We start from the raw sequence: 13,503 nt of genomic DNA on the forward strand, positions 1-13,503 counted from the left end.
AATTGGGGCTCCGGCGTCAACGAAACACCCCGGCTAAACGAGATTCGACGAAATTTCGTTTAAAAGTTTGGCAACCAGACTCGTCGACCACCACGTCGAAAACTCGACGACGTCGGGCCACGATAGGGTAGGAACTCGAGAAGCCGCAAAGCTACTTTCTCATCTCCGTGGTAACGCTAAAACTGCGTTACACTGGCGAACGTTGTCCCGCGACCAGCCTAGGCCTAAATACCCACGACATTCCGAAACAATATAGCCGTTCCGCTAACTTCTATGCTGACCTACGTGGTAACCAACACGGCCTCGCTGCTCGCAACTGCTAACTCGGTTACGCTCGAGACTCTTCGGCTGTCCCCACCACTGCTTTCTTCTCTTCGCTCCCCACTCCAAACCCGTTCCAAACGAGCTAAAGGCAGCGGAAATATTATCAATTGTTTTTTATTATTCCTTGTATATGGCTGGAAAGTTGAAGTGTTTCTCAACTTATGAATATGGCCTATTGGTTTGCTTGGAAACGTAGAAAGCAAACGATATTGTCGTTGGATCAATTTCATGACCGATTATATCGACGAGCTGACAATACTGAATCGCGCAACAGCAAACTTAACTCTCATAACCGAGAGTCCCTTGGTTATTTAACGAGCCGGCGCATAAGGCAGTTTGCCGATTACGACACTGTTAACCGGCGGAACAGTGGCGCGCCCTTTGAAACATTTGCCTTGATCTCACGATCCCTCTCTCTTTTCGCCTACGGCCGTTTCGCGAAGCTTTGCAATTACGGTACCTCAGAATCGTGCAAATCGAGTGTAATTGTTCCATAGTGAAGATTTAGGAGAACTTAAATTCTCTCGATGAATTCTTTGGTGGTTTATTTGATTTCAACTTCTCAAAAAAATTTATCGAATAAAATCTTTTCGAAATTTGTATTCATTATCTATTAATTTTTACAATTCAATTTCAAAAATTTGTAATAATATTTATAATTGCATATTTATAATTTTTTTTAAAATAATTTTAAAAAAAAATCTTAAAAATTTAAAAGACCATAACTTCGACATCCATCAATAACTATTGGACGTGGAAGAACGACGTCGAATACATACGAGGAACAATACCTGAATAAAAATCGCAGATTCTTCCGGTCGAGCGGGGTGACTATTAATATTAAGCTTTTAACGAGGAACACGTTTACACGAAACCCGATTTAACTCCGGCCAGGGGCTCGATACCAGCCGGTAATCCTGTTAGTCTGGTAATCGTATTTGAGGCACGGATCGTTAACTTATCGCTCCGCGGGAAATTTTACGTTGCGATTTCCGGGACCGGTTGTGCTCGCGGCAATCAATGAATTTATCCGCGCGCGACTACCCAATGTTTCGAAATGTGGATTTTCTAACTCTGTTATCGATGATATTCGATCGTAAGGATTTCCTAACCTCGTTGTTTTCAACGCGGTTGATAAGCGTCTTGACCTATCGCGGTCTCGCTTTATTGCTTCCACATGTATCGAGCATATTGAGAATTTGACAAAATTTTGAGAAATTATATTAATTACAATGCCTCGATTACTAAAAGTACGTATAATTTTATTCTTTGTAATCTCAATAAAATTATCGATCGATCGAGAATAGTGATGATTTTCAACACGCTACGCATATAATTTCACACTTCTCCGATTTTGAAATCCGATTACAAATTTTCTAACCTCTCTTGTGCGTAATTCCGCTTATTATCTTATTTGATCGTTCTAAATACGCGATTGAAAACGTTTCCAAATCTAAAGTGAAATGTGTTTTAATCCTATTGTCCTCCATAATGTTCAAATTTTAACCTCAATATCCTATATCTTTATTTTTTCGTGTCCATATTTTTACTCTCAAAACTGTGCAAACCTCGCCAACCTTCTTGTACACAATTTTATCACGTGTTTCTAATGTATATCGTTATATCGTACAGCGTGATGTTCTCGATTTTCCCGCCAGATGGAGTGACCGCATGCAATGGACAAAATAATACGACAAACGGTGCATGATGCAATGACAGGCAATGATAATGACGCGAGAAACAGAAATGGGCGGAGAGGTACACTTACCATTGGTAAGATGCATACGAGAATGCTCGTCTGGGAAGACGGTTTCGGAACGATCGCTGGCTGTGGAACTGCTGCTCAAAGCACTGGTGTGACCTCGTCGCGTTCGTCGCCCCAAGGTCCCTCCACCGGTGCTCGTCTTTTTCGATGGCGCCGCATAAACCGTTTCACCTGCGATGTATCAGAATCGTTGGAATATCTTTGGGTACATTAGAATATCATTCGAAGAGAGACTTCCGGCAGTCAAAGCGAAGCGGAATTTGAAGATGGTACGCGCTTTTGAAGGGAAATATAAATTTTGAATGACTGCGCTTGTTTATTTAGACAGTTCTCTTTTAGAGAAGAGATAAAAATAAGAGAGAGAGCGAAAGAGAGAGAGAGACAGAGACGAAAAAGTCGAGGAAATAAAATTCTCAACAATATTATTCGAATAATTCTAAGAAAAAATAGAAATAAAAAAAATTTTTCAATGTTACTGTTCGAATTGAAAATCGAAAAACTCGCAACGTTTAAGCGCATTTTTAGTAATTCTGAAAGAACGATCATCGCGACGGACTACGTAAATTGTCGATACAGCGAAAGGTTAATATTTACAAAAGCCGGAGACGAGATATCACGAATGTTATTTCGAACCAATGGTAGCGAGCGTTTCTCTTGCATTAATCACGTCGACTCGCAACAACATAACGGGTCTCGTCTCGTGACATTTGTAAGTATCGTCTACATTGGAAGCGTGAGCGCGCGAGCGCATCAGCGAACGTAACTCCGCTCGTGCCTCTAATTAACTCCGCACCGTTGCCATTGCGGGACCTCTCCGATGATATGCTCCCGTTGTAATGATGCCGGCGGGAGTTGGTATTCTCCAGGGGAAACGGAGACGCCTGTCGATGATTCGGCGTCAAAGTTGGTGGTGGCGTTGGAAACGGCGTTGTCGGATTATCGGTGGTCGCTGCGCCCTCTGTGTCCGACCCAGTACGATACGATCGGTCACCAACACCTGCAAGCAATAAATTTTGCATGATTTTTAGCGTTTCGCATTGACCAAAGGGGTAATTTCGAGGATTTTGATTTTTTGAACGATGCGCACAGTTTTTGGAGGCGAATGATGTATCAAAAAATTAAAATTGAGTTTACAAGACATGTTTTTATATGTTTTTTTTATTATTATCGTATAATAAAAATTATTCTGTTCTTCAAAAAATGTATAGAATCAAGTTATTTTTATCGTTACTTTCTTTTTACTAATTAAAATACAAATATTTTGCCTTTTTTAGATTATATTTCGCGGATATTTCAAGACTATTAATTTTCTCCTCGCCAAAACAAGCATCCCTAAACTCCCCCTCGATTTCCTTTCCCACTAGATTCCATTAACTCATAGACAAAGGGTCGGCTGTATCCTCAGCGGGCCACGTCGAGCCTATCCCAACGCGTCTGCTCTTAAATGCAGCCTCATTGTTATCGGCTTGTCCATCGAATCGAAGTGAGTATCACCCCCTATGATTGTTCAAGATCAAGCCGGGATGTAAACGTGATCGTCGAACGACAGATTCCTGATTTCGTCGTCGTTCATGACTTATGGACGTTAGCGTTGTGTACAGCTCCGTGGCTGTAGTCATCGACACGGTTAGCGCACGTTTCAGCTGGTAGAGGGCGTATGTTGAGAGACCATCTCGAGAATGGCATGCTTTCGCGATATGGCTATCATTTCGTTTTATTGCCGCGTTTACTTGGAAAGCTTCGATTTGCCTCGTCAAACTATTCTTTCGTCCGTTTCAACTTGCACAGCCACTTCGATTCACGTCGTTGCTTTAACTCCGCGTTTGCTTAAGCTACGAGCATAAGTTCCTTGAATCGCCACGGCGCTGTTATCGCGAAAACATTCCGATACGATTTGGATACGTTTCTTTCTCAAACATCGTGGTAAGAAAAATAAAATATAGTTTCCATACCGTTGTATAATGTAAATCATTAATCAATTACCAAAAATGAAAAAAAACAAAATTAGAAATAATTAAATTCTGTTTATAATAACTATTAACATTTCTTATTTATAATGTAGAAAATAGAAATACAGAAAATAGAAAATATCTACATATATATATGAATAGTGATCATTTAAGAGGTAAACTGGTTTTTTGCAGTCTCTTACCTTTCACAAGAACAACGAAAATGTAGCAAAAAACATATTACACGTCACACCTGATACCCGTTGCTTCGAATCATTCCAATTTCACTCGAATCGTTACTCGTGGGCTTGTACGACACCCGTCACGTACCATCGTATCCTGTTTACGCGCAGGCATCCTGTGCGCTACCTATTGGCTGTGACAATCGGCGCGCATCACAGCAGCCAATGGTTCATCAGCCGTCGGAATATTCTTGTCGACGACGCTTGATGGTCCATGACGCGAAAATGACAGTACACGTAGCTCGATTCGACGATACTTTGATTTAAGCGTAATATCTAACATTTAGATTGCGGTTCAATGGTTCAACAGACGTGACTCTGTTTTAATCCAAAACGGATTGTACGAAGATTTTGTTCTTTGGAGGATATGATTCGTTTTAATTGAATACTATGCGCATTTCATTCTGACATATTTTTGAGATGAGACATACACATATAATGTTTCGCCTTTGTTTGGAATAAAATTAGAGGTTAGGTTTATTTCTTGATTGACAATAGCATTGTGAGAAGCAGTTAATATATTTGTTTTTGTAATTATGCAATATACAACTTGCTATGTAATAAAAGTGATAATATTTCTTGATAATACTTTATCAAGATAATATTATTATTTGGAATAAAATTAGAGGTTAGGTTTATTTCTTGATTAACAGTAGCATTGTGAGAAGTAGTTAATGTATTATTTGTTTTTGTAATTATGCAATATACAATATGTTATGTAATAAAAATAATAATATTTCTTGATAATCCTTTAATATTATTTGAAATAAAATTAGAGGTTAGGTTTATTTCTTGATTAACAATAGCATTGTGAGAAGCAGTTAATATATTATTTGTTTTTGTAATTATGCAATATACAATGTGTTATGTAATAAAAATGCTAATATTTCTTGATAATCCTTTAATATTATTATTTGGAATAAAATTAGAGGTTAGGTTTATTTCTTGATTGACAATAGCATTATGAGAAGCAGTTAATATATTATTTGTTTTTGTAATTATGCAATATACAATATGTTATGTAATAAAAATGCTAATATTTCTTGATAATCCTTTAATATTATTATTTGCAATAAAATTAGAGGTTAGGTTTATTTCTTGATTAACAATAGCATTGTGAGAAGCAGTTAATGTATTATTTGTTTTTGTAATTATGCAATATACAACGTGCTATGTAATAAAAATGATAATATTTCTTGATAATACTTTAATATTATTATTTGGAATAAAATTAGAGGTTAGGTTTATTTGATTAACAATAGCATTGTGAGAAGCAGTTAATGTATTATTTGTTTTTGTAATTATGCAATGTACAACGTGTTATGTAATAAAAATGATGATATTTCTTGATAATACTTTAATATTATTATTCAACCATGATTCTATAAAATATATAATTAAATATTATAAATGTTATCAAGTATTATCTTATACCAATATAAAAAGATTTATATTCGTATAATTTTAAGTACTCTTAAAATATAAGAGAACAAAAACAGAAAATCAGAGAGGTGTTACGTTACAAAATATCTTGATTTAGCTAATCCTTAAAACGGCGAACCATACGAAAAAACAGTCTGGTTGTGTGAAAAAGTTACGATGGATCAGGGAAACGTTAGGGGATAAGAACTCTGGCTCGTTGGCTGGATTAGGAAGATGGTTAAAGCCAGTGTTTCGATAGCCTCGCTCCTATTTATCAGAGGTGTAAAGAGGTGTGAGACTACGTAGCCAAGTACTTAAAAAGATCAGCGATGTTCCGCTGCTCTTTTCATCCTTGCTCGCTATTTAACTTCACCATATTACGTCGAGGGCAATTTTTAACATAATTTCGAACCGATTCAAACGGATCTTTAACGTAATTTCAAATTATATTACCGTTTATATCATTTTCGTATGATAAAAATATATTATAACCCTTCTTTTCTTTTTTCTTTTGATACATTCGTCCTGCTTTTTTAAATTCGTTTCGTCAATAATTAACGCTGCCCTTATCACGACGGGCCAATTCATTATTTCTCGATACAACGTTTGGTCATAGCTTATTAACTCAATTGGAAAACAGGCGCATCGATATTCGTCTCGTTAATTGGCGGATAATTGCCCGTTCAAGGAACGCACGATGTAATATACCATTAAACTTTGTTCCACCGCGAAGGACAAAAGGGTAGCAAGATAGCTGGAAAAGATGGGCGCGACCAAAGAGTAAGGGGGGTGGGGTTTAGTATGGAAGAGATGAGGGGATTGAATCTTGTCGGTAATTAATGAGGAAAGTTTTACAAATAGCCGAAGGCATAGTCACTAAACGCCTTAGCGAGACCGTGAATTCCATCCGCAAGCAAAATATCCCGCGAAAGTTAGTTTTTAATTGATAATTATCTTTCCCGGTATAAACGGTAATCAGCATTCCATTCCGTTTCCATTTCTGTCCATCTAATTGCTCTTTCTTCCCGCCGTTGAATTGTCTACAGGGCAGAGAAAGAGAAACGAGAGGGGAGACGAGAGTTTCGAGGACTGTAAATAAATTGTGCGTATATATTTTGCGGCCCGGTAAAGTTTTGCTCCAGAAAGAAAAAGAGAGAGAGAGAGAGAGAGAGAAAGGTTTTGCAAGTATTCTTATACTGGGCGTTATGAAAGAATGCTCTTGAATGCTCATTACTTCGTCGAGAAGAGTAAAACGTATTGCAATACGTTCTAAGAATTACGTTTATATTTATACATTACGTTAAAATGTTTAATATAAGGCATTAAGATTTTTAGTAGTATTAAACACATAATATTTTGCAAAATGTTTCATTGAAAATGATTCGTGCATTATGTAACATAACCTTTGCCTCACTTTATACGTGCACCACTTTATACCAAAATTCAAAACAACAAGCTCATACATTACGTATATACATATCTATACTTGTTAGCAAACACTTTCAAACATCTTCAGTACATTAAACAACATAACCTTTATCTCACTTTATAAGTATTATTCATCAGAATTCAAAACAAGCTTATACGTTACTTATACATCTATACTTATTGTTAGCAAACACTTTCAAACACCTTCAAAATATCCATCAAATCGGTATTCAGATAGAATTAAAATAAGACGAAACTGAATCTTAACCTAATCAAACAAAATTACTTTAATTTTTCTCCAAAATACTTAAAAAAACACCCTAAAATATCATAACCAAAACCAAACTTCTAAACTCGAAACCTAACCTAAAATGGGTCGCTTATTAACACATTTAACTCCTCTCATTTCCCGACAATTTCACGAATTTCATGCTGGCCTTCTACATCTCAATCTCGCTCAAAATGCCCATTTCGGTCCGCTTCATCGCGACAACGTGCCCGCGAGATCAAAGATCGGAAGCGAATCCAGCGAAGAAGGCATCGTGGCCACGATATAAAGAGAGATAGGGGCAAGATGGGCAGCCGCGATAGCTCGAGACGTCTGAGAAAGCGAGTAGCCGAGGGCCGGGGCAGCGGCGCTGATATTGCTCGCATTAAACTTTCATATTCAATCTTGCCACCCACCGGTTCGGCTCTTTCCCTCGTTCCCTTAGCCGGAAGGTCGAGAGCAAGCTCAGCCCCACATGTAATTGTGTTATGCCCTCTTCTCCCCCCTCCTCCCCCTCCTTCCACCATTTCTCCAGCTCTCCTTTTCGCGAGCTTTCCGCTCTTCTTCCCACCGTTACCCCACCCCACGAGCGCCAGTGACGTTTCTTACGCCTCGTTCTCGCAATTTCGTTGGCCGCGTTTTCTATAGATTGGATTTTCTAATTTGCGCTCTCGCCCTGGCTTCCGGCTTTATACAGTGTACAAGCGAGAGCAGGTTTCGGGGCGGATGTTGAAAGTTGTGTGAAATACGATTTCGCAAAAGTCGTGGAGGTTAGGATCGGGAGATGGTCGGCGATATTTTTGGATACTCGTGTAAATTGCGAGGTGCGACGTTCGTAGGTTATGAATTTCTCGGTTGCCCGGTCGGTATGTGTGATATTGGGATGTGTTTGGGATCGTATCGCGGATATCGACTGTATTTTTATCGGTAGATTGACTGTTTTGATAATGTTGAAATTTTGAAACACCTTGTTGGAAATATATTTAACCTTTGAAACCCTGGAATCTGTGAATCGTGACGTTCCTCAATTTAAATTACATTATGTATAATTAATATAATTAATAATAGAATGAATAAAAAAAGTATTGTTCTAAAGAATATCTCATACATCGTTCCAATGAAAATATAATCTAATAACAAGCTTCATTGCTCAAGCTACGTGATACATCTAAAAAAAAAAAAGAACATCATACTTATGAAAATTCAAGTCCATTTTTTATGTGCTCGCCATCGCTAACGAGCACTCAACATACAGGGAAAAATGATAGTACCACTCGACACTATACTCCTATTTCTTCCTGCCCCCGCCATCAACCTTGTCCATGGTTATTCTTTATTCCACGGTATCACGTGTCGCGTATTGTCGAACGTGTAACGACGCGTGGTACGCGAGTCGGGTAATAAAATCGATAGCAGAGCCGGTCAGTTTTGTCGCTGTCGCTCACACTTCCGGTCAGAAAACTAAATCGGCCCCCGTATTCGAGGACAGGGGCAGAAAAATAATAGTATTGGAGCGTATTCATTCGGTAGGCCGTGGCCAGTCCATAGAATCGCTTTGATACACGGTGGTGGCGCTCGCATCGCCATGCCTTGTTTATTGTACCGAGCTGGCGTTGATTGGAAATATTGGTTCGTTGTTGTTTGCCGTTATTTCGAGCACGGAGTATCTCAGAACAATGTCCATGGTGGCGCAACAAGCGCCACTATTTGCCTTTTATTTCCAACAACGATCTTGCGAGACCCTCAAAATCCGTCAATCATTCTGTCGTATTTACGGAGTCCTCGAAACAAATAACAGAACCTTTGGATTCGATGCGGTTCATAGTATTACGGTGGCTCGATTTATCGTCATATTTCGAGAGGAGTTCACTTCGTTCGATCCCCTTTCGCGGTGTCCCGTTCACGAAGGGGCAGACAATGTACCGAGAAGGATGAAAAATGAGCCGACTATTTTTCTTCGATTCCTTCCTTCGATTGGACATAATACGTTGCTGGAAACGATTAGGACCGCTCCCTCTATATAGCTATATTTTATCGGTCGATAAAGTATTCATTATTTCGATATCGACGTGGTATTGACTCTACGGTAGGAAGGTAGATGTAATCTGATGTTCTTGGAGGTTATGTCTGATTTTATTGACAGGTCTAATGGATTTCGCGAATTATAATTGTCCACGTAATTGATCTCATTGTAACGATTTATCGAAGCGAAAATATACGAATATATTTGGAAATTGAATATTTTGAAAATCTATCGTGAGATTGCAATAATCGCTTAGCTAATAATGGAAACTAATTTTGTATCTAATATAAAAATAAAATAAAAATATGATTTTATTTTCTCTAAAATAATAAAACGTGATGATTATAAGATTAAGATTGAATTTTCTCGAAGATTGAATTTGCACGAAAACTTTTTGAACAAATTTTCAAAATTTTCGTTTTCCAATGAACGCTTTCTCTCAATTCTCACGAAGGACAACAATTTGCAACAATTCATTCGTTATTCTTAACATATATATATATACACGAACTTTTGCACAACAAGTTTGCACACAAAGTTTGGCCTCTCCTGATACGCATAACCATCCAATAAACGTTCCTTTCAACTTGCTACGTACAGAAGACATCAATTTGCAACAATTCATTCAATATTCCAGCCGTATCCACGGCACGGAAGTTGTACACATCCTGCGAATCGGTGAAACGGAATTAGCGCGACGGGGGTTCCCCCGGGGGCGGCGAACTTTTCCAAGCAAGCTCGACGGAAAGCGAGCGTCCAAGGTGCATTCGATGACCGGGCGGCCGCGCTGTCATGGCAACGGTCCACCGCAAACAAAATCCACCCCCTCGGGGGGCCGCGACGGTCCTCGGCCACGGAAGGAATTCCCGTCGAGCTGAAGAAAGCCTTCCCTCCCCCTTCCCCCTCCCCTCGCACTCGGTCAAAGACACGGGCCGCTGCGAATTCCGCTTCCGGCCACTGCCCGCCCCGGGATCAATCTTTGAGGGGCTTGTTCCAGGAAACTCGGGATCGCCTCTCGCTGAAAATTGTGGCCTCCACCGCCGAGGAAAATTTACGAGCTGCGATTTAGGGACCGGCCGGCAAGTGTTAAGATGTTAGGGGGGATGTTTCAAGTATTAGAATCTTAGGGGGACTGATGGAGGGAGATTTGGTTGTCGTGAAGGGTGAGAAAGTGGCGGCGTTGGAAGTGTTGAATTGGAATTGTTACGTAATGGGTTAATCGAGGCAATTGTTTCTGATTTTCCGCAATTGTTCAAGATCGTGCATTTATTATTATTATTATTTTTTTTATTTATTATCTTCGTGTTATTTTTATATTGCTTGAGAAACAATTTATAATAGATTTTTTTTTTTTGATCATACTTGGAAAAATTTTTGATCCGAATTTATTAATTAATTCTTTAACTTTATACCATTCTGATTATTAAATAGTTAGTAGCGTAATTAAATTAAAATAATTTTTTTTATCCAAACAGTTAATAAATTTACTTATGTATTTGCATAACTATTTTAAAAGTTGATTTTTTTGGAAGGAAATTATAAGACAGGTAAAACAAGAAAACATTGAATGGGCGAGCAATCGATACGAACGGACAATCAAAATGAATAGTGCGATCTAATTGCGATCCACGATATCCGCGGCAGTCGACGAACTCCTCTAATTAGTTGCGAATAGTGTTACGTTCGAGAAGAATCCCTTCGATCGTGAAACCTGACGATTAATCTGGAACGTCGGTAATTTTATGCGTTTCGGCTAACGAACGTGGGGCATTCGACGAGGGTTGCGATGAAATATGACTGTCGGAAGATAAATTGGGGTTACGGCAAATTGCTGGCGCATCCAAAACTTGCTTAACCGTGATCGGTCCTCGCCGATAAATATACAAATTAGCGATAAAGAGATGGTTGATGGAAAGAATCGTGCGAAGAATGGATGAATTCATCGAAATTTCGATGATTTTTCGAATCATTTCGCTTCGTTCCTTTTCTTTTTTTTTTTTTTTTAATTATTCGTAATAGACAATGGTATAATTTATGGGGACAAATTAGCCCCCTTCGTTCATTTGTACAACTTTTCCTCTTTCTTCTTTTATACAAAGCATATTTAATTGCCTGCAAAATTTCTAAAAATTTCAATTCACGTTATTTATAATTAAGAGAAAAAGGGGGCTGGTTAAAGAGAAAATAATAAAACGTTATACCAAATATGGCGCAAAACAGTAAATAATAATTAAATACAACATTAAATATTAATTGAATGCAAGGGAAAAGGGGGGTAAGGAAGAGCAAAAATAATTCAAAAGTAATGTAGAGAGGTAAAATAAATTATAGATATTAATTACTTTTTACAAATTCAAATTTTTAGAAATTCTTCTTGCATCCTTCCTATCAACTTAATCAAAATAATTTCGAGCGAATATTTCGCGAATATTTCGAATTGAATGAATGATCGACGATTTACAACGAGTCGAGTAATAAATCAATCGGTGAAAATTCTCGCCCACCACCCTCCATAAGTTAAACACGAATCCCCGAAATTTGAATAGCATCGACGCGTTCGAGGCTGGCCTTTCCCTCTCATACCAGCCTAAATCAATATGAAGCTTTTACCCTGCGACGTAGGGGAGCCATCCAAAGCGGGACACAGAGCTCGTAGGAGGGAATTCCGCTCATCGAGAGTCCTTACATATCGAAATTTAATATATATCGGGAGAGACGTGCACCTATATAAGATTGCAATATATGTTAATGCATTCATACTTGTGAAACCACGATTCTTATTCTTATTAAACGAGTGAAAGAATTGATGCAGAAATCGAACGTTGAAAATTATTTCTTCGAAACGAGAATGAAATTTGATCATTGGATGAAGAAAATCTATCGAACTTAAATTATTTAATTAACTTGATATAAATAAGCGAGATTCAAAGATAGAAAAAAAATTCTTCAGAAGAATAACACTTTTTCCTCTCTCTTTTTATTAATTCATGAGGGATACCATACAATGATAATCTGACAATACTTTAATATCAATTTATTCGATGTATCGATCAATAAAATTTAACTTGCACAAATTTGCTCCCCTTACAATAAATACCATCATCTCGTGCGAATGAAACCAGTGTTTTTTCCCCTTCTCCCTTCCTCATCGAGAAAAAATTAAAATCCATGTATGAAAGAAGAAGAAGAAAAAAAGCAATCTCGATCTCGAAATGACGCACGAAACTCGATAAAAAAAAAAGCGTACGAACGAAGACTCAAAATAGAGATATATAGAAAAGGAAAACAATAAGCACAATCATCGAGCTAGGAGAGAGGAAGAAGAAAAAAAAAAGAGAAATTACGTTTCCATCCTCCCATATGAATGGCCACGAGGTTTAAAACAATATTCGTTTCATGGCCACGATCCGTCGAGAATAGGACAACAACAACGCGATTTTCCCAGCGTGCCGTTTCCCTGCCATGTAAAATGAAAAAAAAAAAAATCACCACGCATGGAAAGTATGCGTACACCACGAGAAAAGGTGTGCATATCGTCGGAAAAAATCGATCTCGTACCTCGAGCCATCTCTCCTAGAAATGAATCCTTCCCCCATCCCCCTCATTTCCCTTTCCACTTCCTTCATTCTCCTGTTCTTAATCGGTCGTTGGGCGAACATGAACCCACCCAATCCACCCACTTTTCCTCCTCCTTCACGCACGAAAAGAAGAGACAGAGACAGACACAGAGACAGAGAGAGATAGAGAGAGATAAATAGATAGAGATAGAGATAGAGATAGAGATAGAGATAGAGATAGATAGATAGAGAGAGAGAGAGAGAGAGAGAGAGAGATAGGGAGAGATTGGGTTATCGCGAGGCGGCACACGATAAAGGGAGGGNGTTTGCCCGTGGTGCTTGCTCGAGGATCGAGATCACTTTCTCGAGAGCGCGAGAGTAAAGCAGGGAGAGAGAGAGAGAGAGAGAGGGAGAGAAAAAAAGAGAAGAAAGAAAAAAGGAGGAGGAAGGAGGAAGAGAAAATAGGAGAGGAGGAGGAGAGGGTGGGGAAGAGAAAGGAGGAGTAACGAGGAAGAAATAAGGGAG

At 38.5% G+C, this 13,503-nt stretch overlaps 1 protein-coding gene across 5 annotated transcripts in view; it reads right to left on the minus strand.

Annotated features, from left to right (window-relative positions):
• LOC102681021 (teneurin-a) overlaps positions 1-13,503 on the minus strand; it is a 401,303-nt gene that overhangs the window by 368,933 nt on the left and 18,867 nt on the right. For all 5 annotated transcript variants that reach the window (XM_006614782.2, XM_031510006.1, XM_006614781.2 and 2 more), the window contains exons 2-3: positions 2,883-3,086; positions 2,093-2,260 (exon numbers count right to left, since the gene is read on the minus strand). In XM_006614782.2, coding sequence (XP_006614845.1) covers positions 2,093-2,108 — 16 coding nt within the window. In that variant the 5' untranslated portion in view covers positions 2,109-2,260; positions 2,883-3,086. The remainder of the gene's footprint in view (positions 1-2,092; positions 2,261-2,882; positions 3,087-13,503) is intronic.

The sequence above is a fragment of the Apis dorsata genome, unplaced genomic scaffold (genome assembly GCF_000469605.1).
Source record: "Apis dorsata unplaced genomic scaffold, Apis dorsata 1.3 scaffold_197, whole genome shotgun sequence".
Lineage (NCBI taxonomy): Eukaryota > Metazoa > Arthropoda > Insecta > Hymenoptera > Apidae > Apis > Apis dorsata.